The sequence below is a fragment of the Gymnodraco acuticeps genome, unplaced genomic scaffold, assembly GCF_902827175.1.
Source record: "Gymnodraco acuticeps unplaced genomic scaffold, fGymAcu1.1, whole genome shotgun sequence".
NCBI classification, from domain to species: domain Eukaryota; kingdom Metazoa; phylum Chordata; class Actinopteri; order Perciformes; family Bathydraconidae; genus Gymnodraco; species Gymnodraco acuticeps.
The window spans coordinates 98,547-124,495 of NW_022989879.1; the positions used below are offsets into that span (position 1 = coordinate 98,547).

At 41.8% G+C, this 25,949-nt stretch overlaps 1 protein-coding gene across 1 annotated transcript; it reads right to left on the reverse strand.

Moving 5' to 3' along the window:
• LOC117534262 (solute carrier family 22 member 5-like) lies at nt 1-25,761 on the reverse strand. Its single transcript, XM_034198460.1, has 11 exons — nt 25,446-25,761; nt 8,601-8,783; nt 6,349-6,452; nt 5,984-6,138; nt 5,697-5,868; nt 5,417-5,549; nt 5,088-5,182; nt 3,662-3,876; nt 1,665-1,847; nt 1,345-1,480; nt 1-938 (listed from the first exon to the last, which is right to left on the reverse strand). The coding sequence occupies exons 1-11, from the start codon at nt 25,650-25,652 to the stop codon at nt 869-871; spliced, it is 1,653 nt and encodes a 550-aa protein (XP_034054351.1). The 5' UTR covers nt 25,653-25,761; the 3' UTR covers nt 1-868.
• Between the last annotated feature and the right edge of the window lie 188 nt (nt 25,762-25,949).

Genomic DNA, 25,949 nt, shown 5'->3' on the forward strand with positions numbered 1-25,949 from the left:
TTCAATGTTGTTCAAAAAGAAAATAGTGCAGTGTTTTAATATTAAAGCTCTGTTTTGATATTTGTAATTTTACTTAGCTTGCAAAGAGTGCACGCACAATTTAATTTGTTCCAAAATTATTAAGGCCATATTTGTATCATACTGCTCCATTATGCTAATTATCAATGTAAAAAATGATGTGCTGACCAGCCATATTAATTATTATGATACTTGACCTTATACATGATAAAAGGCTTCATAGCCTTCTATGATTTTGTGATAAAATAAGATAGAGCTTTATTGTCTCCCTTAGGAGAAATGTGTCTTGGGCATCGAGATAATAAACATAAAACATTCAGGTCAATCAATCATAGATACAGAACAGAGATCACATATCACCTGGCAAAGAAACAAACAAGAAACATATAGGTACAGCACTGTCCCTTTTGCACATATCCCTATTGCACATACACAATCCATTTTCACTTTCCCTATTGCATTTATACATAATCAAATATTGTACTTTTCCCTATTGTATTTATACATTAATCAAATATTGCACCTTCCCTACTGTATTCATACACAAATTAATATTGTACTTTCCCTATTGCACCTATGCACAGTGTCCGTAAAATTGCACATATCCCTATTGTGTCCATACCTATTTACACATAATGCACTTTCCCTATTTAACCTTCTCGATTGCACATACTACACTGTAAACATTTCACCTCCAGATAAAGCAATCTGAATATTTGTGAGCGCTTGTAATTGTGATAAAAGCCTTCAAACTATTAAAATTATGTTCGTAAGGCATTATAAACAACAGTGTTATCAGAACCGTATACAGTAGTATAATACTTATGAATAACTCATTCATGTTTGACAATCAGAGTCTACTTTCCAAATGCACCACAGGTTTCAAATGTTCTTTTCTTGTGATGCATGGGCACTTCATGCTGGAGTGATGAAAGACAACAAAGATAAAACAATAATTAGCTTTTAAAAAGGAACACAAAATAAAAATAAATAGACTGATGACCATCATAACATCCTCTCAGATTGACATGGATAATGACAATGAGAGATGCTGGGTTTTGGTGGTTATATTAAAGGTACCATGAGATTTTTTGCTGAAGTTTTCTTTGTTCTAATTCATTGCTATAAGTGAATACATATATTCAAACACTGCTTTCTCGGTATGAATGTGTCAACAAGGACAGTTTAAGTATTGAGAGTGTTTTGCACGTTTCTTTAACTCTAAAAAGTGAATTATTTTTCAGCTATAGTAAGTGTATTTAATACTCAGTGTAATTTCTGTGTTTTATAATGTTGATGAAGAAATAGTTAATGCAAGATACCCACCTTTCTCTCTTTTGCATTTGCTGAATAGATTGAGGTAGAGGTTTTCCAAAACTCTCTGGCAGGAAAAAAGCTGCAAAGGCGGAAACAACAGCCAGAGTCCCCAGTATGATATAAGGCAGGTACTCAAAAGATTCCCCTGTATAAGGAGAAGGCAAAATCAGGAAGAGGAAGATCTGGGGTCCTACACATGTGCATTGTAAACATTTACAGGATGTGAAATCAGAGCATCCAAACTATTAAAATGGCAGGTTATCTTCACAAATTCAATATGTTAAGATAGGATCAAACAAATATCTACCATTGAAGACGAGTTTACTCACTCAGCTGTAACAAAAAAGGAGCAAGGCAGCTTCCTATTCTTGAAACAGTAATGCAAACGCCTTCCGCTGTGTTCCTGAGCACTGTTGGGTAAAGCTCTGCAGTGTAGGCGTACATCAGGGATGTTCCGTTGGTGATAACAAGTTTACCCAGCATCTCCAGAGCGACAGCCAGCTCTGATAAAGCTGAAACATAAGAAATGGATGGATTAACAACAGAATGTGAGTGTTTTTTTATCAAATGTTCTCCAACGCTTTATTCAAGTCCTCCTCTTTCTCTTAGCAATTATTCCACTTACAAAGCCTTCTTAAAAAGGAACTCTCTCTCATTGAGACCTTGTGTCTCAATGAGATCTACACCTGTATAAATAAAGGCTAAATAAAAAATACATATATATATATATCTGGTAATATCAATAAGTATGGTTTTAAGTTCTAAGTGATGGCACGAGAAGTAAGTGGGAGGGAAGTGACCCCTAAGTCCCTTTCTTAATTTGGCATCATTGCTGGTGTGATCCCACTCTGAAGAAAATCTCTCATTGAGGAAAAAGAAGGACAGCCGGGTCCATATGTATGTCATCATGTAATATAAAAATCACTGGCTGGGAAAATCGACGAGCTAACGGCGTTAGCCTGGAGTCAGATGTAATATTTGGAGTGCAGTTTAATTTGATAATGAGAACATGGCTGTACCAGGATATATCTAATGAGAACATTTCCATCGAGCTTCACCACGTCTTCACCATGAGCCTGAGTGATCAGAGGGTCTCTGTGCTGTGGAGGACGCTCTACCTTGTTCCTGTGCTTAAGACGTCCCAGTGGCTACTCTCATTGCACATTTTTACTCTTACTTCCTATGTTTGTATAAATAGTTATTGACTTTAGTCCAATATGGTGCACCTGTAATAAAACAGAGCTGTGTCCGGGTCCTCGGCAGTAAATCGGACCCATTTCCGGTGAGGGTTGGCCTCCGCCAGGGCTGCGCTTTGTCACCAATCCTGTTTGTAATATACATGGATCGGATTTCGAGGCGTAGTCATGGGGGAGGGGGTCTGCAGTTTGGTGGACTAAGGATTGCAACACTGCTTTTTGCAGATGATGTGGTTCTAATGGCTTCATCGGTCTGCGACCTTCAGCACTCACTGGATCGGTTCGCAACCGAGTGTGAAGCGGCTGGGATGAGGATCAGCACCTCCAAATCTGAGGCCATGGTTCTCAGCAGGAAACCGATGGACTGTCCACTTCAAGTAGGGAATGAGTCCTTACCCCAAGTGAAGGAGTTCAAGTATCTCGGGGTCTTGTTCTCGAGTGAGGGAACAATGGAGCGTGAGATGGGCCGGAGAATCGGAGCAGCGGGAGCGGTACTGCAGTCGCTTTACCGCACCGTTGTGACAAAAAGGGAGCTGAGCCAGAAGGCAAAGCTCTCTGTCTACCGGGCCATTTTCGTTCCTACCCTCACCTATGGTCATGAAGGATGGGTCATGACCGAAAGAACGAGATCGCGGATACAAGCGGCCGAGATGGGTTTTCTCCGCAGGGTGGCTGGTGTCTCCCTTAGGGATAAGGTGAGAAGTTCGGTCATCAGGGAGGGACTCGGAGTTGAGCCGCTCCTCCTTCGCGTCGAAAGGAGCCAGTTGAGGTGGTTCGGGCACCTAGTTAGGATGCCACCTGGGCGCCTCCCTAGGGAGGTGTTCCAGGCACGTCCAGCTGGGAAGAGACCAAGGGGTAGACCTAGGACCAGGTGGAGGGATTATATCTCTTCGCTGGCCTGGGAGCGCCTTGGGATCCCCCAGTCAGAGCTGGTTGATGTCGCCAGGGAAAAGAAAGTTTGGGGCTCTCTGCTGGAACTGCTACCCCCGCGACCCGACCACGGATAAGCGGAAGAAGATGGATGGATGGATGGATGGATGGATGGATGTAATAAAACATAATTTCCCCCCGGATAAATTAAGCATTCTGATTGATTGATTGATTGATTGAACCAGGTAGTGACTGCTTACTTTCAGGCACCAGTTGAATGAGATACAGTGACACTCCACCAAGGAGTAAGATACAGATGACAGAGAGTCGGCGTGGGAAGTATTTCAGTGTCAGCCAGCAGAACATGTAGGCTGGTACCTCTACAGCTGCTGAGATGAAGCAGCTGATGTAGGGGTTAGCATGAAGCCGGGATGTGTTCAGGGACAGGCCAAAGTACCCAATACTCAAAGAGAACCTGGACATACACAGACCAAAGAGATGTTTGTTATTAGGTTATGAATATATTGAAAATGTATGATCCAATATGGTTATACAGCTTTGTCAAATGGGGCAACTTCAATCATTAAAGCAGAATATGTTCAAAACCAATGAGCAGGTTTTGGAAAAAGAACACCATTGTAGGAAGTTGTAGCCATGACAGTAGACATAGCTACAAATATAGATGTTGCAGCTAATGGTATGAGTTTATGTTGTGATTTTCTAGTCTACCAACCACTAAAAAGGATGTAACCCCACATAGCATCATTCTTCCATTTGCACACACAATAAAACACAAAAACAGTAATGGCAAGAGCTGAAATGCCAGATGCCAACCTACTCATCAGGACCGTTTAAGGGCCAAGTGCTTTGGAGGAGCCGAGGAGTTGTACCTGCATTCCAACCGTGGGTATTGTCAGAGAATATTTTAATCCGATCTCTTTGTGTCTTGAGGTTCTCAGCTATTCTGAGAAACTGTTAATTTACAAAGATATGCTTTTCGTTAAATCGCATATACTCCTGCCTGTAATGTGAGGAGAACACAGGTCAAGAGGTCCTCCGTCTTCCTGTGGGTGAGGGGTTTGGCACATGTGGGTTTGTAATACAAACGGGTTCTTTGTTCCAATGTCTGGTAATGATTAAGGTAGTAAAGGCGGGCTATCTAGGTCCCTCCTTTTGGGGATATACAGATCCATGTTTAGCTTTCTGTCTTTAGAGTGTTGCTAGGTGGCTCACATGAAAGTGTGATATACTTTGTGATCTCTCCGGCCGTATTCTACTCTCAATAAAGAACAGTGTTTGACTAAAGCCGCTCCAGCTTCCATCCTTTCCTGAGCCTTGGCTCTGCATTGCTGCAAAGAAGTTTCACTCACAGGTATGAATTTAAATCTCATTATCTTTCTTAATAAGGCATACATCTGTAAGAATCATCTGCTAAACTACTTTAATAGGTATGCCGGTGTGATCTAAAATTCAATATGATGGCTGGGGAGTTGTAATAAAGAACACTACTCATCACAGTAATGTGATAACTTCTTCTGCTAATGCATTACCTATTGAGTACATTCTGCTGTCTTTCCCCAATTGCTTCTCTTTACCAAGGAGCTTCATTTGGACGTTTGGAACCAACTACTAGGAGTTACAAGTTCAGTAAAAAGGACATGAACCCTGTTCAGAGTGGATACTCACCACACCAGGCAGAGAATGACAGTTGTGCTTCTGACGCTTTGTGTCTTCACCAGGCTGATAACATTGAGGTGTTCCTGAGGGTGCATGTCATCATCCTGCAAGATAATACAAAAATATAATAATATCAGTCTTACCAGCAGCTAGTTATGTTTTAGCTAGTCTATAACCTACCACTTTGGTGAAGAAGTAAAAATGTCGAACTGTAGGAAAAATAGCTATGAAATTTGAAAAAGGACTGCTCTTTACAGAATAAATAGTACTATTAAAGTTGGCCTTAAGCATATCAATTGGCTCCTATGTCTTTACAATCCTATTCAAGCCAGACTCACATGTGCCCTGTAATCTTTAAAGATGACCGTTGGAGCCTCAACTCTGTTTGTCTTAGCCGCCTTTCTCACTATGGCCTCGGCCTCCTCCACTCTTCCCTGAGAGAGCAGCCAGCGAGGAGACTCCGGGATTAACCTTCCTCAGCATTAAAGAGAGAACACATTTTTAACCAGTGGGTTTATAAAACAAAAAAGAAGATGAATGCAAGTTAGAATATTTCAGGGAAATAGCCAAATTGTTGTTACTCTCTCCTGACATTTTGCTGTTAGAAGTACAACTTACCACCAGAGAGGGATGTAGAGCACGCCAGGTAGAGAGATAGCTAGAGAGAGAGATTTCCAGTCCCTTAAACAAAAAGCTATGAGAGGCAGAATCATGTAGCCAATGGCAAAGCCCAGACACACACCCATAGATGAGAATATGAGCCGAACATCGCCAGTCAAGATCTCAGTGCCTGAAGACAAAGAGAAATGTATGATAGAAGCAAGATGTACATGCAAATATATGCATATCATTCAGAATCAGACATATCTTTAAATAGTACTTTTCTTTGTTACAAGAGCATTTACCCAAAACAAAACCAGATACATAGTTGGATATCTGTCCCAAACCATTGAAGAAAATGAGGATGGTGAAAACCGTCCAAGAAGGTGAAAAAGCTTGACAGAAGGAAAAAATTGTCTGAACTGCCATGGTGGCGAAGAAAACAGGCTTTCTTCCAAACCTAGAGTGACAAATCAAGGAAATACAGATGACAGAATACAAATTATACAAAATAACATACTAAATATAAACAAGAAATGTTTCATCAACTGTATGGATCAGAGATCATCCAGCATTATGTACCAACATAAAATGTTACAATAAGTGACGTAATACTGAGGGAAACGCCTGTTGGATTTGTAGACTTAAATATTTTCAGTGATTTCTGTACCTGTCTGAGAGCTGTCCTGAGATGAAGGATCCAACAAGAATTCCCAGGAAGCAAGCTGTGGAGGTGAACGGTTGCTTCCACTGTTCACTGCACACCAGGTCAAACTGGAATATCCATACATGAAAAATGTAGCAATGAATGCAATGACCAAAGGAATCCATGTCAAAAACAACCTGATGAATATAAGTACAATATTCAGTTGCTGACTAGCCTGGATGCTATACTTAACAGCTCCGTGATATAATGGTTTATCTGATTGAATGTATAACCATTTTGTCAAAGCTGCAAACGGTAGTATGTGAATGAGCATCGTATTTGTAGAATTGTATCCTTTTATCAAAAGGAATTCTCTATCATAGCATAGGAAATGAAGAAAAACAACAGCTCAAACATCCTCTAAACAGGGTTAACTGGGAACATGTTATTCTTATCACCAGTGGCGGCCGGCCCATATAGGGGCGCTAGGGGCGCCGCCCCCCCTCTTCCCACATATTTGATTGTCATTAAAAATAAATAAAAAAATATATTTAAAAAATATATATATATATTTTTATTGAACAAGGTAAATATTATATAGTTGGTATCAGTAAAATGTATAATCTACAATAAAATCTCGTTTAAAATTGTTTTACGATGTCTAAAGTTACTGATAAGTCACATGTTTCCTGCCTGGCCGCAGCGTATACCTCTCTCGTCCGGGCGGTAAGAAAGAGCCCTCAGCCAGAGCAGCAGCAGCCAACAAGCTGACTGTTGCTATCTGTAAACTATGCTGCCGAAACATCATTTCAGCCAATCAGCGTTGTCAGATCTGATGCTCAAAGGGCGCCCTGTCAGCACCCTGGCCTGTGTGTCTGTGAGTTGTTTAGACTCGTATCCAAGGTGACGCTACAGTAGTTGTCGAGGTTGTCTGCAGGTGGAGACTACGGTGCTAGTGGGTCGCCGGAGCTGTAGATTAACATTTACATGCTTATTGTAGTTGTAAGGGCAATGCCTGTAGCACCATGAAGCATATGTGTGGGCTGGACCTGTATTTTACAAGAAAGGAGTGAGCAGAGGGTCGAGTTGTCAATTCTTGTTCAGTTTTCATCTTCCTTACCCTCTCAAACTTTGAGTTGCGCGCGCTGCTAAAGAGACGCGCTACCATGGAAACCAAACAATGGTGTAGCTGTATTAAAGTCTGAATGGAAACAGTCGTGAGTAAATCTGATTTTGTCAGAAATCGGGAGAAATGCGGGAGTTTCCCGCGAAAATCGGGAGGGTTGGCAAGTATCATACACACACGCACACACACACCCACACACACACACACACACACACATAATGTTCCTATTTAGTCTCCTGATTTTACATGGGAATTAAATAATTTGAGTGTTCCCAAAGCACCAGTGTTCTGCAGTTTGTGTGGGCCTACTGTACTGTTGCACAGTTTTGGAAGATTCATAGCTAACCACACTGAAGATTATGGATTATCTCATATTTTTAAGCCTCAATTTGTCGTCCGTCGCCCCCCCCCAGCTAGCTAGCACCAGATGCTAACAACAACAATGCACGTAAGGTCTCTCCCTCGCTCGCTCGGGCCACACATACACACACCCTCCCGGTCCTCCCAATAGCTAGTCGGTGCCTGCCGGTGAGCGTGGAAGTGTGGTCTGCCACAAGCGGGCGGTAGGAGCGGGGCTGTCAGCATCAGCTTGTAGATGGTATTTTAAACTCGATGCGCTCTGAAACTACGGGGCGGCCGAGGAAAAAAAATACACATGCGTTAATCGCGTTAAAATAATTAGTGGCGTTAAAAAATTGTTGCGTTAACACGTTATTAACGCGTTAACTTGACAGCCCTAGTTTAAACAGGTTATTATTTTACATTTTGAATGGCCTTTTCAGCTTCCGTTGGTGAGTTCAGCCCATCTTTTTTTAAATTAGCAAATAGTCTTAGAGAACATGACTAGCCCTTCATATCAAATCAAATCAAGTTTTATTTATATAGCACATTTATAAACGATTTTTGGTCGAGCCAAAGTGCTGTACATAAAATAAAAATAGCCTACAGTAGAGACACTTTACAGTAAATACAACAGCACAGAGTGTTCAGAATATCAGTATGAGAAAAACGACACCCTCTATCCTTAGACAGAGATGTGTACAGAGATCACCTTGTAACTTGTCACCTATTTAGTCCATAGATCTAACATTCTAGAAATGTTAAGAATAGAGTCTGCTCTCTACAGCTTAAACTATATAGGGACACACACCTCAGAGACTACGGTAGACTGGTAGATGTCTTTGCTGTAGCTCCACCCGTCCACACAGCCCTCCTGTTCCAGTTCGGTGAGGTTGACGTCCCTGCCAGGAATGAAGCCCTGAGCAGAGAGGTTTCTGACAACATCCAGCCTGTACCTGCTGCACCTGCTCTGCTCCTGTTTCCCATTCACCACCTAACAGTCACATTAACATTATTAGAGTTAAAAGCAAAAATTCAATCAAAACGAACTTGCCCATGTCAAGTGTGGTGCCATACCGTGTAATAAAAAAGTAGAAATTGTGAAATGTGATCAAGTACTGTACTTAAAGAGCAACTTGCAGGTTAGACACACCAGTGAATAAATGTGTAAGAAAATGATCAATACACTAGATTTTCAAAAACATATACAGAAATATACACTACAGTGACATCTGGGGGCGTTTTAGTAAGACATTTTTACTTCCGCATAAACAAGCCTCCGCACGTGACCTCCCGCGTGTGACGTAACATGGGGGAGAACGGCCGGTCTAACGTATAGTAATGGGCATTTAGATTCCCTTCGGGGACACGAATCTTTTGATTCAGTTCACTTGAAAGATTCGTTCATTGATTCGTTCACCGGTTCGCGAACGACTTCTGGTGATTTGCACATTCGCGAACGATTCGTCTTTGTACTTACTGCCTTATCTTTCTTACAGTGCAGACGCTTTTCTGCTTGCTCCTGCCTCTGCTCCTGCCTCTGCTTACTTTTTATGCTGATTTTCCTATTCTTATTCTCTGAAAACTTCGAACAGCGGCTCCTGGACATTAACTTATCACTGGGACAGTTCATCTTCGTAAATAGACGAAGGGTTTCAGCCATATTTCAACATTTTTACGACGACCTCAGTCTTACAGTAGCGTGGCCTAGCAACAGCTAAAGCCTGGTAGGCTACTGCATGCTATTTAGCTTAAGCTAGTTGGTAGCAAAATGCCTCCGTTCTCTACAGATGACTTCCACAAACTTATACAGAAGATAGCTGTGTTGGAAATGAAAATGCAACGGTTGGAAGTTAACGTGGAAGTGAATGGACTATGTCATGGGAATGACACCACTTTACCAGTGTTGCAAAAATAATGGAGAAGGGTATGCTAACTCACAGCTAGTTAGCAGCTACAAGGATTCCAAGGAACAGGAGGGCTGTGTACCGGGTAATAAATCTACAAGTGGTAGTCCTCCCTGGAACTCTCTGGGTGCAAAGCCTAAGAGTAAATCATTTCCATGGGATTTGGGAGGACGGATAACAGGCAGAGCCCAGCGCTCTGAAATCTGTGATGCGACCGGCTGGCCTGCATTGTTATCACCCAGGAAGAGCGCCTCTTCAACCCCTATTCATACTAGGAAACAGCAGTGGACAGCTGCTAAAGGGAGAATTACAAACAATCCTCCTAAACCACCAAGTGTGCCAATCCAGAACAGATACGCTCCGCTGACCGAGAACCGGAGATCTGATGACCTGGATAACCTGTCCTCTTCACACAGCAGGGTAAGGACCAATAGCTACTCCAAAAGTAAAAGGCTAGAGGGAAAGCTAACGACTGGGCCTGAAACTCTGATTGTGGGTGACTCTGCTGTAAGAGATGTAAAAGGTCTGTGTAATAAGAACAACACCAAAGTACTCTTCCAAGGATGTGGTCTCTGACTTGGCTGAGAAGATCCTGCATATTGGGGCTGAACATCCGACTGTGAAGAATGTCTTACTACACATTGGAACAAATGATGTTGTGAAACAAGAGTCAGAAGTGCTGAAAGAAGACTTTAAATGTTTGTTGGAAACTGCCAGCTCTCTAAATGCAGAGGTGTTCATCAGTGGCCCTCTACCGCCAGTCAGAAGAGGAGTGGAGAGATTCAGCAGATTGTTTGCACTGAACACCTGGCTTTCAACTGTCTGTACTGACCATTCTGTTCATTTTATTGACAATTTTAACTTTTTCTGGGATCGCAGACATCTTTTCAAGGCAAATGGAGTTTGCCTGAACAAGTCAGGAGTGAAATTGTTTATCTCTAACTTATTCAACTGCCTGCGTTATCAATCTGTTCCCTCTGCCAAGGACAAGCGGCAAGAGGAATCAAAACAGGAGAAAGACAACACATCGCGCAGAAAACCCTGAAGAATTATCACTGCATCCGCCTGAGGAATGTTCTGATTATGGGAGACCTATGAGACACATGGAGGAGTCTCCACTGCCAGTCAACCCCCCCCCAGAGGTTTGGCAACGATTCCTTCCTGGAGTTCAAAGACCAAACTAAGGCGATACGCAGGATTGGCAGCATATCCTTTACCCCCGCTCCTCAACGACGCCCACCAAAATCACCGCAGAGACGCGCACCATCTCCCCCGTCTTCATCCCTGTGCCTACGTCAACCACCTCCCCCCCCTGGCAGCATGTCCTCTACACCCGCACCATCTCCCCCGTCTCCATCACCGTGCCTACGTCAACCACCTCCCCTCCCTTCAAGAAAGCATCTGCAGTCTCCGAAGCCTGATAAGGATGTGTTGGTACTAAACGCTGCAAACTGATATTTGTTGGGTCCAGGCTCAAGGGCGTATGGTACTCTCAACTCTTTCCAGGACATGCTGGGGCCCTGCCTGCCAGTAGCTTTGCCGATATCTGTGTTGATAGGTAATAGATTAAGAGCGGTGAATCATCTTAGAAACAGGAAGCGCTCAAACGTTTGTGTGAGTTTATCTAATTTAGCAGTGATTCCATGTCAGCCACAGCTTGTTACAAAAAACATGACTGATAGTGTGTTTAACAAACTTAAACTAGCTTTATTAAATGTCAGGTCTTTGGCAGGAAAAACATTTTTAATCAATGATTTTATCACTGAGCACAATCTCGATTTTATGTTTTTAACAGAAACTTGAATTGAACAAAATAACAGTGCAGCTGTTTTTATCGAATCAACCCCTCCCAACTTTAGTTTTATGAGTAAGGAAAGAATGCATAAGAAAGGGGGTGGAGTTGCTATTCTGTTCAATGATTCGCTTCAATGCAGGGAGACATCGTATGGAAACTTTGATTATTTTGAATATGTGGCCCTTCAGCTGAAATGCTCCTCTCGAGCTCTGTTCCTAAATATCTATAGACCACCCAAATACTGTGCAAGCTTTTTTGATGACTTTACTGAACTGCTGTCTATAGTGTGTATTGACTTTGACCGTCTAGTCATTGTTGGTGATTTTAACATCCATGTTGACAACCCCCAGGACAGAGGGGCAAAATAACTGTTTTGTGTTCTTGATAGCTATGGACTAACTCAGCATGTGACGGAGCCCACGCACAATAAGGGGCACACTCTGGACTTAATTATCTCAAAGGGTCTGAATATCTCTAAGGTTGTGGTGACTGATGTTGCACTCTCTGACCATTCCTGTGTTTTTTTTGAGAGCTCTATTTCTGTTCACAAAAATGTTCAAAAAGAGGTAACCACAAAGCGATATTTAACTGAAAATACTAAGGAAATGTTTACTCAGAATAAAAAAAAAAATGAGCTAGTAGATCATTTTAATTCAAAAATTAAAAATGTTATAGATGCCATTGCTCCAACTAAGGAAAAGGAAGTGTCTGGCAAGAAAATATCTCCATGGAGAAAGGCCATGACCGTGAGAGCAGAAAAAAGAGAATGTCGAAAAGCTGAACGCAGGTGGCGAAAAACAAATCTCCAGGTTCACTTTGAAATCTATAAAGAGAGACTTGGCCTTTATAATTTGGAATTGAAAAACGCACGACAATCGTTCTTCTTTGACATCATTACCAAAAACAAAAACAACGCACGTGCCTTGTTTGCTACCGTCGACAGACTAACTAACCCCCCAGTGTCAGTAGCCTCTGAATTTCTATCCACCAGGGCGTGCAATGATTTTGTCTCCTTTTTCACTGACAAAATTCAGAAAATCAGACAAGCAGTCAGTGCCTCTGTATCAGGAACAGCAAATGTGTTGTCTCTGTGTCCACTTAACATCAATTCAAACACCATGACACAATTCCATCAGATTAATGATAAAAACCTAGAGGACATTATACAACTTCTGAAATCCTCCTCCTGCTGCCTTGATATTATTCCAACAGGATTTTTTAAAGATGTTTTGCCTTGCATGGCCTCAGATCTACTTCATATAGTAAACAAATCTCTTCACTCAGGTATTTTTCCACAGGCCCTGAAAACTGCAGTCATTTAACCGCTCTTAAAAAAGAATAATCTAGATGCTTCATTAATGAACAATTACAGGCCCATATCAAATCTCCCATTTCTAGGTAAAATCATTGAAAAAGTTGTTTTTCAACAGTTGAGTAATTTCTTGCATTTAAATAATTGTTTCGATGTGTTCCAGTCAGGCTTTCGTCCAAACCACAGCACTGAGACTGCTCTTGTAAAGGTCTTTAATGACATCCACTTAAACACAGACAGTGGCAGAACTTCAGTGTTAGTATTATTAGATCTCAGTGCTGCGTTTGACACTGTTGACCACAGCATATTACTAGACCGACTGGAAAACTGGGTGGGACTTTCGGAAACAGTTCTAAATTGGTTTGAATCCTACTTAAAGGACAGAAACAACTTTGTTTCTATAGGTAAATACACATCTGAGTTGACAAATATGTCATGTGGGGTTCCTCAAGGCTCCATCTTGGGACCTCTTCTCTTTAACATCTACATGCTACCACTGGCTCAGATAATGAAAAACAACAAAATAAGTTACCATAGCTATGCAGATGATACACAAATGTACGTAACAATTTCACCAGGAGACTATGTTCCAATTCAAACACTGAGTAAGTGCATTGAACAAATCAATGACTGGATGTGTCAGAACTTTCTCCAATTAAACAAAGATAAAACTGAGGTAATGGTTTTTGGAGCCAAGGCAGAACGTATAAAAGTTAGCGCTGAGCTTCAGTCTGCAATGTTCAAAACAACAGATAAAGCCAGAAATCTAGGTGTAGTCATGGACTCTGACCTGAGTTTCAACAGTCACATTAAAACAGTTACTAAATCAGCCTACGATCACCTAAAGAATATATCTAGGATTAAAAGACTAATGTCACAGCAGGATTTGGAAAAACTTGTCCATGCTTTTATCTTCAGTAGACTCGACTACTGCAATGGTGTCTTCACAGGTCTCACTAAAAAATCTATTAGAAAGCTGCAGCTGATTCAGAACGCCGCTGCTCGAGTCCTCACTAACACTAAGAAAGTGGATCACATCACTCCTGTTCTGAAGTCTTTACACTGGCTTCCTGTGTGTCAAAGAATAGATTTCAAAATACTGCTGCTGGTTTATAAAGCACTGAATGGTTTAGGCCCAAAATACATTTCTGACCTCCTGCTAAATTATGAACCATCCAGATCTCCTAGGTCTTCAGGGACTGGTCAGCTTTCTGTCCCCAGAGTCAGAACTAAACATGGTAAAGCAGCGTTCAGTTATTATGCTCCAAATATCTGGAACAAACTCCCAGAAACCTGCAGGTCCGCTGCAACTCTGACTACTTTTAAATCCAGGCTGAAGACTTTTCTTTTTGTCGCTGCTTTTAATTGAACTATTCATATCTTAGACTGCACTGTAACTTTTATCCATGTACTTTTTCTTTTAATGTTTAATTGAACTATTCATATCTTAGACTGCACTGTAACTTTTATCCATGTATTTTTTCTTTTAATGTTTATTTTATTAGCTTTTATTTTTAATGACTGATTTTAAATGCCATTTTCTTAATGTCTTTCATTTTTTGTAAAGCACTTTGAATTGCCTTGTGTTGAAAGTGCTATATAAATTGCCTTGCCTTGCCTTGGCTTGGCTTGCCTTGCCTTGCATTGCCTTGCCTTGCCTTAACTTAACTTAACTTAACTGAATTCGTTCAGTGAGTCTTCACTACTGCCGAAGTCCGTACAAGAAGTTTGCTGGCGTAAAATGTATGATATTAAAACTCATTTTACACCTCACCTTGTTGCCCCATAAATTATGCTCTGGGAATAGGCTACATATTATTTAAGAAATATAATTGGCCATTGTTAAATCTCATACATTGTTAAATCTCATAAATGTGTGCCTGACAGCAGGCTATCACGTTATACTTTCAAACCCATGCACGTACTATGTGGCCTAACTTAAATCCCAAAGCATTAAACTCCATTTGGCCGAGTTCAAAGTGAATAAAAAAATATATCCTCTACATCGGTGACGATTTATTCATATTCTATGTACCCATCTATGTTTACCTTTAGCTAGCGGCTAAGCTAGTGGGACGCTACGGAGCCCAGCTATCCGCCCTCTGAAGCTTTTAGGGCCGACAGGGGGAGGAGAATGTCCCGCTAACGCTGTGTGTGTGTGTTTCACATTAGCGGGACGCTATGGAGCTCAGGTATCCGCCCTCTGAAGCTTTTAGGGCCGACAGGGGGATGAGAATACAACGCTGTGTATTTATCCCTAAGTTAGCGGCTAAGCTAGCTGGACGCTACGGAGCCCAGCTATCCACCCTCTGAAGCTTTTAGGGCCGTCAGGGGGAGGAGAATGTCCCGCTAACGCTGTGCAGAGCCGGACTGGGACAATAGAGAGGCGAAGTCCCTCCCCTTCCGAAAGCCTCCATGGGACCCCGGAAGCGGAAAATTATACATTGAAGTTAATGGAGAGAGAAAGGTTATCTTTTGATCCCGTTTGAATTGTGCCACGAATGACACATATGATGTTTGTCAATTTAAAAGAACATTTTGCAAGTCAAAAAAATAAAAATGTGTCGTAAAACTGTGAAGTTACACATTTTTTCGTGTGAAACCGCTCAGTGAACTACAGGTCTCTCGTCTCGCACAATACGCGTCACCAACATAAAGATGGCCGTCACGTTAGCACATTTCACCACATTCTTTCAGAATGAGAATAAAAGTATTTTACGAGGTGAAAATCACTACAAGTTTGGGCACGTTGAGAGCTGTACCTATATGAAAGGGGAGTTAGTCGGTTCTGTAAGAGCCAGCATGCGGGACCGGCTTTACAAGGTTTCGGTGAGTAATATGAGTGCAATGTGTAACGTTAATGTCAGCTAGCTAACATTAGCTAACAAGGTACACTAACGTGTTTTGTTTTAGCAACTAGTTTTCTCCTTAAGAACTTCGTGGTCTCTGTGTATGCTGTGGATAACATTAGTGTTCACAAGAACAAGGTACACTCCCGTGTTTTGTTTTAGTTGCTCTTCAGATTGAAGCGGCCAGTTTTATATCGACTATACTGTATGTGTGATCTCCTTTTTCTCGTTGTGTCATTTGAGTTTATTTGCTGTGTGTCGATTCAAGGATTTTGGTTATCTAGTCACAGCTGTGTGTGACTCCCTCTGGTACACTGGTATGTGTTTTCCTAATGTAGAGAGCATTGATTAATTAATAAACTACACACTGAGTCTAGATCCTGACCAAATCCTTTTTTATTGTTGATCAAATGTTTTTCAAAAATGTATTCATAGACATTTAGAAAAATACAATGTACAATCACAACCAATACAACACAAATTACAAAAAATACAGAAAAAACAAACAATAACAACAGACAAGAGGACAAAACTATGGAAAAATAAACCCTCCCACCCCCAGATCCGGACCATCCTTGTATTATTGCTCAGTCAATCTATTATAGCATGCTAACAAATGGTACTTACTTTATTTGTACAGATCTGCATGGGAGACGATGGCGCGATGCAGAGCGCTGTCTGTGATTGTGCACAGGAGATGTACAAATGCAGCCACGCTGCAGCATTGGCAATATTTGCCATGTGGCAGATCAGCTTCACAGATGTTGAGTGCCAGTGGAGGAAGCCTGGCACTTCCAAAGTAGTCCAGCCGGTGTCTCAACTTTACCAACAGCGAGAGGAGACATACAACCCACTGGCCAGAGACATCGCCAACTGTCAACTGGGGGGTTTGTAAACGAGGCCGAAGGGGTGAAGGCTTTTGTGGAGGCCTATCAAGTGACAGTGTTCGAATCGAGTCTGGTCTCTTTGTGAGTGAGTCGGGTGTTCTGGGAGCATCACCCGATGGACTTGTGCAGCCATCTGCCCTGCTGGAGGTGAAGTGTCCACACAGCCAGAGGAACATGACCATCACGGAGGCAGTCCAGTTACCATCCTTCTGTCTCCGTGAGGAGGGTGGGTCATATATTCTCAAGGAGAATCACCCATACTGGCACCAGGTCCAAGGGCAGCTGCACATCACAGACCGGAGTCTCTGCTACTTTGTTGTGTGGACCACGAAGGAGGCGATCATCATCCCCATCCCCAAAGACCCTGCATGGCATGGAAATCTCCTCCTCCTGGAACAATTCTACACCCAGCATATGCTCCCTGTGTTGGCCAGTAGAGAGGAGGACATTTGCTTGTGTTTACACTGACCTGTTACTCATATATTAATGTCTTTGTAACTTCAGTAAACCACTACCTCACTAATTTCTTTCATTCATCACGGTTCAGTAAACTAAGTGATACATGAACCAGTTTAATCATTATAATAACGTAGGATTGCAACTCTTTGAAAATGTATGTGGCTCTTAAAAGAGCTGTTGTGTTTGGGTGTGCTGGTCTCAGGTCAGTCTAAGCCCTCTCTCCGCGGATGCGGCGGGCCAGCTGGATGTCCTTGGGCATGATGGGGACCCTCTTTGCTTGGTTCATCTTACTGGGGGGCAGCTACATGGATGTCGGTGCAGTCCACAATCATTGCGCAGTTGAAGGCAGAATGAATTTATTATTGACTCCGAATGAAGCACAACTTCATGTCATACAATGCAATGACTTTATTTGTAATTGTGTAAAAAAATATGAGCATTGATTAGCAAGCAGGACCTGCAGGAACAGAGAATGGTGATGGAGCTGGGAAGAGAGAAGAATAAAGAAAACAGATCAACTTTATTATCGGATATTAAAAATTCAATTTCAAAACAAGTTGCCGCTCCTACAGTTTTCTAGTATGTAAAGATGATTTCACATCCATCCATCCATCCATCTTCTCCCGCTTATCCGTGGTCGGGTCGCGGGGGTAGCAGTTCCAGCAGAGAGCCCCAAACTTTCTTTTCCCTGGCGACATCAACCAGCTCTGACTGGGGGATCCCAAGGCGCTCCCAGGCCAGCGAAGAGATATAATCCCTCCACCTGGTCCTAGGTCTACCCCTTGGTCTCTTCCCAGCTGGACGTGCCTGGAACACCTCCCTAGGGAGGCGCCCAGGTGGCATCCTAACTAGGTGCCCGAACCACCTCAACTGGCTCCTTTCGACCTATGCAAAATATCACACTCAATACATGTGTGTCTCTGGGGGGTGCATTGTGCCTTTGATGTATATAAATAATATACCATAACCAAATACTATTACGTACAGTGGAAATCAGGTTGCCAGAGCAGGTCAGTGTGCATGTTCCTCAACGTCTCAGCAGTTACAGGTGAGGTAAAGAAAATAAAAGAGAAAAAGGTCAGTAACAACACTTTAAAGTAACAACACTTTGAATAATTATCTCTTCTAACAATTTTCTCTCAATAAGCACACGACGACTGTCTTTCCAACAAACAGATTGTCATCACAATGAAACACGTCCAGAAGAATGTCATGCAAAGCTCCCTGCCTGCCTTCGACTCTCCCTGAACTGCTTCCTTAGCACCCGGTGGAGGGCGCAGTAGGCTACTCTTCAAAAGTTTCACGAAATACTTACCATCATGTTTGGTTACTGTTTAACATTTTGGTTTACTTCATGTAATAAAATAATAACTTCATGGTAAGGCTACTAAAAATGACAAGGCTAAGTAATGTAATGCTAACTAACGTGCTCGCTACTCGTCGCTACTAGCTAGGTAGCTAACTTGACTATGTTCCATGCACAACATGTATATTACCTATGATATTACCTGATATGTCTGATCCAGCGACTCCTGGTCCTTTCATCAGACGGGAATCGATAGAAGGAGCAAGTGGTATGATCACTTTTATGACTACAACCTGGTACAAAGCACACAGGCATCTTGTAAAAGTGAATTTATTTTTAGCGATCTATCATTTATTGGAGGGAATAAATCAGTTATGAGATCTTCTTCTTCTTCGCTTTAATTACGAGTCTTATTATAAATCACCGAGCATGCCTGTGACATCACTTACGCGACCCAGAATGGGATTTGGGATTTGTAGTCTTTGTAGTAGCGTATTTTTCATAGTCTTATATTTCAGCAGTTTTACGACAAAATGTGACTTTTTTGACATGGAAATTATTGTTTAAGATTGACAAACATCATATGTGTAGTTCGTGGCACAATTCAAACGGGATCAAAAGATACGTGTTCTCTCTCCATTGAATTCAATGTAAATTTTTCGCTTCCGGGGTCCCATGGTCCGGAAGTAGATGGGCGTGACTTCGCCTCTCCATAAGTCAGGCCGGGAATTATACACCCAACCAGGCCACTACCAGTTTTCTTTTGTGTAATTTTCCTGGATTTATTTGTCAATATCTGCCCGTAGTGATAGCCATAAACTTTAAAACTACCCCAGAATAAACATATGGACATGGGTTACTATTTTTTTTTTAAAAGTGCAAATCTATTTAGGAACCTATCCATGTGAACATATTTTAAGTGGAGGTGGACCTCAAATCCTCTAGGGGGGTCGGGGGGCATGCTCCACGCGGAAGATTTTTTTTTTTAAATGTTGGACTTAAATGCATCAATCTGGTTCACTTTGAGGGGGAAATAAAGAGACTACACCCATATGAAACAGAACTGTATACATTTAAATAATCATAAAATCATAAGAACATGGCTATAACCAATAACATACCATATCCAATATGAAAAAACATTGACACTTGTTTATTTATTTGTTTTTGGTTCATTTATAGTTGTGAGTGTGTGTGTGCTCCTGAACCAGCCTCTCCTGTCTCCCTCCTCTCCCCCTGCTCCTCTTTGAGGCAGCAGCAAAGACTAGTTTTAGCTCTCAACAAGTTTTAAAAGTTTATCTTACCTTTTTTCACCTAGTTAACTTTTTTTTCTCAGTCTGACAGGAGAGGACTCTCCTCCACCTTGTTGACAGCTCATTCCGTTAGCGCCGCTAGCTAGCACCAGATGCTAACAACAACAATACACGTAACCAGTTCACGCGCTTTCTCTCTCGCTTGCTCGCGCCACACATACACACCCTCCCGAGCTTGATCTGTATGAAAGTGGCCATGTCGGCAGGCCACATCATGTAGACAGCCAGTCACCCTCTGTGAGGCAGAGTCAGACCCACATTTGCGCAGCGTTGCGTTCACAATACATACCAAAAAAAATCCTCAGGCCAGCAGGCCACTTAACAGGCCAGGCCATCGGGAAACCTCCCGGTCCTCCCGATGGCCAGTCCGGGCCTGACGCTGTGTGTGTGTGTTTCACATTAGCGGGACGCTATGGAGCTCATGTATCCGCCCTCTGAAGCTTTTCGGACCGACAGGGGGAGGAGAATACAACGCTGTGTGTATTTATCGCTAAGCTAGCTGGACGCTAAGGAGCCCAGCTATCCGCCCTCTGAAGCTTTTATGGCGGACAGGTTGAGGAGGATGTCCCGCTCCTGTGTGTGTGTAACGGAGCTCAGATGAGAGGGCTCTGATTACAGTTTTAATCCTCTGTCAAACTGCATGTTTTCTGCTATATTTGATGAGAGATAAAGTGATTTTCTGCCACAGGAGTTTGACAGAGAATAACTGAAAGTACACAGTAAAATAACTTCATAGCAGTGTTGCCAACTCCATAGTAAGGAAAGTAGCTATTGGCTGTCTGAAAAGTCGCCAGAAGTCACTAAATGACGTCATCGCCTAATTTGCATATCATGTTATCGCGGTAAAAAAACGTTCTTCCACTCCCTTCAAGGATCAAAACTTGAAACCACCAGAGTAGATCCAGAGGACAGTAGATCAGAAATGTCTCTATTAGAAAAAGTAGAAAGTAGAAATCGTTTTAGTAGTTTTTAATAGAAATCTCCCTTACAATAAAGGCAGTATAGTATGCCCGTGTGTCATCTCCAATAAATGGCTTCAACCATCCTTTAAACTCAGGGTTTGATTCCCACTCCTTTCTGTACTTTTGTGAATACAGTTTAGACTGTGACATGATGACCTACGTGGATGTTTAGCTTGTCACAGAGAGGCACACACACAGTGGACGAGGTGATTAAGTGACTGAAGCTGTCTCGACCATAGACTGTATATATAAAGGTCTCGACGCGGGAGTGTGGCTGTCTCCTCTCTGCTCTGACTGCAGCTGAGCTGCTGCGGGAGGCAACTGTGAGTCTGCGCACCTGTGAGTACTATGGGAGGGCTGAGGGGCTCACGGCAGCTCGTTAACTGCAGAACAATACGTGAGTCTCCAAACACCAGAAAAGTCCCTAATAACACCATTACAAGTCGTTAGATTAGTCGTTAGTCGCTTTTGACAAAAATAAGTAGCCGGAGGGTTTGGAAAGCCGCCAAATTTAACGACAAAGTCGCCAAGTTGGCAACACTGCTTCATAGTAGCCTACTTGTGGTAGAATTCCAACTAGTACTGAGTCCAACAGTAAAGTACTTCATTGTATTTGTGGTAGTTGTCTAACTGAGTCTAACTCTGTGTAGATGGAACATCCAGTATTTCGGAGGGGCCCTAACGGTACCATCCTCTTGAAAGAAAGGGATATAAGATAGAAGAACTGTAGGAAACAGTTCTGAACTGTTTCCGCCAGTTCTTTAAGTTCGTCGTTCGCGAACAGCTTCTCTTTAGCTTTTGGCGGAAGGCGGCGACTCAAACAAACAAATCGTTTTGTGGGAGGAATCAGTTCATCTCGTTCACTTCAAAGATTCGTTCAAAAAGAAGGAATCGTTCGCAAACGACCCATCACTACTAATGTATGATTAAACATGGATCACAATGCTAGTTTTGACACAGAAGAGGTTGAAAATATATATTCGAATGCATATGATTATAATTATGAGCCTGCTATGCGTCCAAGAGACCAGGAGCAGCCAAGGATTAGAAGAAATAACGGCCATCGGCGAGAAATGGAGCTGTGGTGTGAGGAGAACCAGTGGAGAACAGGGCAGCTGTCTTGGTGAGTGACCGGCGTTAGCTACAGACAGTTAATGTTAGCTAACGTCAGTCACATCACAACATTGGAAAGTTAGATATCATATATCAGGCTATAACTAAAGTAGTATTGATTATATAGTAACGTTACTGGCAGGACTGTTGATACTGATCCAAAACAGAAACTAATGCGCAAGTATCAGCCGTATCTTGCATTACCTAATGCAACTCAACACTACGTCTTACGGCGCTGTGTACCGGACGGGAGATACGGCTGATACTTGCCGATCTGGCGGAGAAAGGTTGTGGAGTCTCCGTTGATATGCCGTTGTAAATGGCTTGATGGTGTGTAGTCGGGGAGGGTGCACAGCTGATTGCAGCAGGTGAGTGGAGGTTGAGCCGGGAGCCAGGAGTGACAGCCACCATGCCCACAAAAACAACACAGACAGGGGGAAACAAACAAACAAACAAACACACACAAAGGAGACGGCTGAAGCAGTACAGCCACCACAGCGTTACCTAATGCAACTCCACACTACGTCTAGCCGCCGTTACAGTGCTGTGTACCGGAGGGGAGAGAGAGAGCAGCGAAGGGGGGGAGAGAGAGATGTAATACGGTTTCCTGTGCTGCAGGAAGGTGGATGCACCTCGCACAACGCACCCAGGAACGAAAGCTAGCTCCGGTCCTTTTCCTGTTAGGGAAACTGTGGACTCGATGTCCTGACAGGCTGGAGTTTGTGCAACCTGCACAAACACAAGGTCACCATGATTACAAATGGTGAAATGTAATGTAAAATTACCGAAACAATACCAGCTCACTAAATCACAACCGCTCAAAACTACAAACTACTACCGCGGATTGGGCAAAAGGAAGGAGTCCGAGAAAGTTGCTCCCCCATGTGACGTAATATGACGCGTTTGACGTATAACGTTAAAAAAAAGCAGTTTTTAGTAGCAGAGCTCAAAACGGCTCCTTTCCCTCTGAATTCCTGCCCTGCCCTTAAGACGTAAAACATATCAAATCCTGCATTAACTTTTTTAATTGTAATTTTCAGGCAAGGTTAAGCATAAATGTAGTAACAAAAAAAACCTGCAAGTTGCTCTTTAACCCTCTGGAGTCTAAGGGTATTTTCTCGATTTTTAGATGTTTTCTTAAATCACCTTTTAAATGTATTTCTTCTAACATGGCACCCATGTGTTACATATCAAAATGTTCAGGACAATCTCTGAGATTGCTATATATGCAAATTACTCACCTTAGAGCACTGTTTGATGAGATAAGTAGCTCAAAAGCTTACATTTTGACATCTGATTTTCGGAAAATCTTCAAAACTTTTGTGAAAACACAAATTTACTCATGTGATCGAATTGTTTTGGTGTTTTAGATTTGGTTACCAAAGTCTTAGGATCACAAAAGCAGTGAAATATTTGAATTACACTGTATATAAATGTGTAATTCATGTCTAAAATGAATTAAATTCGAATTTTGAGTAAAATAGGTGTTTATCACTCTACTTTCACCACAGCAGGGACTGAGATACATTAGGACTGAATAATTACTTCATATTACATACCAAGGTTCATGTGATGTGTACAAATAGAAATTGAGCATTCAACCTTTTTTTTCAACCAACAATTTATTATAAATATGTTTTTTTCAACCAACTATTTATATAAATATAAGAAACTGGAAAATCTAACTATTTACAATATTGAACATCAGAACTTTCAACCAACTATTCATTATAAATGTCAAGACAGTGTCAAGGTCTTTGTCTGTCTTCCAAGACAGTGGGTCTGGCTGCTGTGAAGATGGGGGTGATGGTGGCTGCTGTGTAGGTGGGGTGTACAAGTGCTATACGAGACCTCCACGAGACCTCCTTGCTGGCTGGGTTGAAGGTGGGGGCAGGCACAGATGGATGTTCTGGCTGCTGGATAAAACGCCGGCCCAGGCAGCTGTGAAACATCTCTGTAAAACAAATTAAAAATGTAGAACAATAATTACAACTAATTCATTGAAATAAAGTTCAAGTAAAATGTTGCTCAAGCACAAATAACAATGCACACATAAAAAGAAAGTTTGGGAGGTTGGAGAAGGAGTCTCTCGCTCACACACACCACACACACACACACACACACACACACCACACACACACACACACACACACATCACCACACACACACACACACACACACACACACAACACACACACACACACACACACCACAACACACACACCCACACACACACACACACACACACACACACACTTCCAGTTACTTTACATGCTACGGTGGCCCTGAAGTGCAAGACACTGCAGCATTTCACAAAACGCTACAGCATTTCAGAAAACACAACAGCATTTCACAAAACACAACAGCATTTCAGAAAACACCACAGCATTTCACAAAACACAACAGCATTTCAGAAAACACCACCGCATTTCAGAAAACACCACAGCATTTCACAAAACAGAACAGCATTTCAGAAAACACCACAGCATTTCAGAAAACACAAAAATAACGTTAACACAGAGTAAACGTTTGCTAATGGAGAGTCTATTTTGTCCAATAAAAAGTTCATGACTATCGATAACAAATATATATCAATAAACCTATTGTTCATTTTCGCGGTATTCCCCACACATTGCCAGTACACTATTACTGTAATATTTACACTTACTCATGTCCAAATGGATCCTTGTTGTTGTCTTTGTATTCTTCTTCTTCTTCAGAAGAGTCGAAGACTTCAGGTTCTGAGGCTCTATCTTCATTGCTGCTAGCGAAAAAAATCTCTAGCGAAGTCGGCAATTGTAAAGTTTTTTTTAGCCATTTTCTGTGTCTCTCTCTCTCTCTCTCCTCACAGACCTAAACTGATGGGAGACACGTGGTTTGGGTTTTGTTTACTTGGTGGGTAGGTCCTTAGTGATTTCTCGATGTCCATTGGTCATTTCAGACCATGATGGCTGCCGGTCGAGATTTCCTTGACGGACACACGAATCCACCAATCCCACACAGTGTAAAGTCAAGCTGCTTTGAGCGGCCATATTGGCTGATGTGCCCTGGTTACAGTCTCACAGGAGATACCACTGGAAAGCTACTCTTTCAGAAATTCCGCGGATATCTGAATCATATTTCTACTCCTTATAATCGAAAATATATTATTAATTACGTAAAATTATGTGCACCTGGACGCACTGGCGTCCACCGACTCCGCCAGCGCGTAAGCACATATTGTATACTTAAGTATTTTCACATGTTGCCATTTTATACTTTTTACTCAATACATTTCTTTTTACAGACTTAGTTACTGGTCTCTTTGCAGATTTAGTTTTAAATTAATATATGTTATTATAGGTTAAGTTAGCCAGCCCAGTGTGTGTATAAAACAATTCAAATAAACCCCACCTTTATCAAGTCCAACATTGAAGTTATGAACATATCAATACATGAATAATTACAATATCAATCAATCAATGTTTATTTGTATAGCCCAATATCACAAATGTTACATTTGTCTCGGTGGACTTCACAGTTTGTACAGAATATCAGTATGACAATACAATGATAAACAATATGGTGCTTATTTGTGTCATTCTGTATGGAGGAGTACTTTTACTTTTGGTATTAAAAGTATATTTTGATGCTAATACTTCTGTAGTTTCACTGAATGCAGCCCTGCAGAGTATTTGTATTTGTTTACTTCAGTAAATCATCTGATTTATTTGTCCTAACCCTAACCCTGCTACATTCTTCATTTTGTATTACCTCTATCGGGATTATTGCATCGCGCCAATCTTGAGTCAGGTTTTCCTCAGGAATCAGGCAGTGGTGTCTGGGAATGTCTGTCAGAAAGACAACAGAGAAAACGCCAACTCCATTGGGCACGATGCTGGCACAGAGCAGGAAGAAGACAACCTGCTGGAAACGTCCCCACTGACCCAGAAAAGCAGTGGACTCATCGTAATCCTTCATAGCCTGAGTATTAACTGTCTCCTCCCAAGCTTGCAGACAAATTCCTTTTCCAACTCAACAGAATGAAGACATACAGTTTGCAGTCTCTTAAACTGTGAGATAGCCACACCCTTTACAACCATGCATACCAACAAAGACATAAAAAGGAAGAATTTTACAGCATTTCTCGAGCAATAATTTCCTCTTAGGTCTGCTGTTTAATATCTCAATCTTTATTTATTTATATAGTACATTTAGAACAACCTTCAGTTGACCAAAGTGCTGTACAGGCAATAACTACAATATTAAATAACAATA

What these genes read in the sequence shown, in the direction of transcription:
- LOC117534262 (XM_034198460.1), bottom strand. Translation starts at nt 25,652, where the DNA reads ATGAAGGATTACGATGAGTCCACTGCTTTTCTGGGTCAGTGGGGACGT. An exon ending in TTAAAGATTACAGGGCACAT is followed by an intron (nt 5,183 to 5,416) that starts GTGAGTCTGGCT and finishes ATTATCTTGCAG; the next exon opens with GATGATGACATGCACCCTCA. An exon ending in CATTCAACTGGTGCCTGAAA is followed by an intron (nt 1,848 to 3,661) that starts GTAAGCAGTCAC and finishes CTTATGTTTCAG; the next exon opens with CTTTATCAGAGCTGGCTGTC.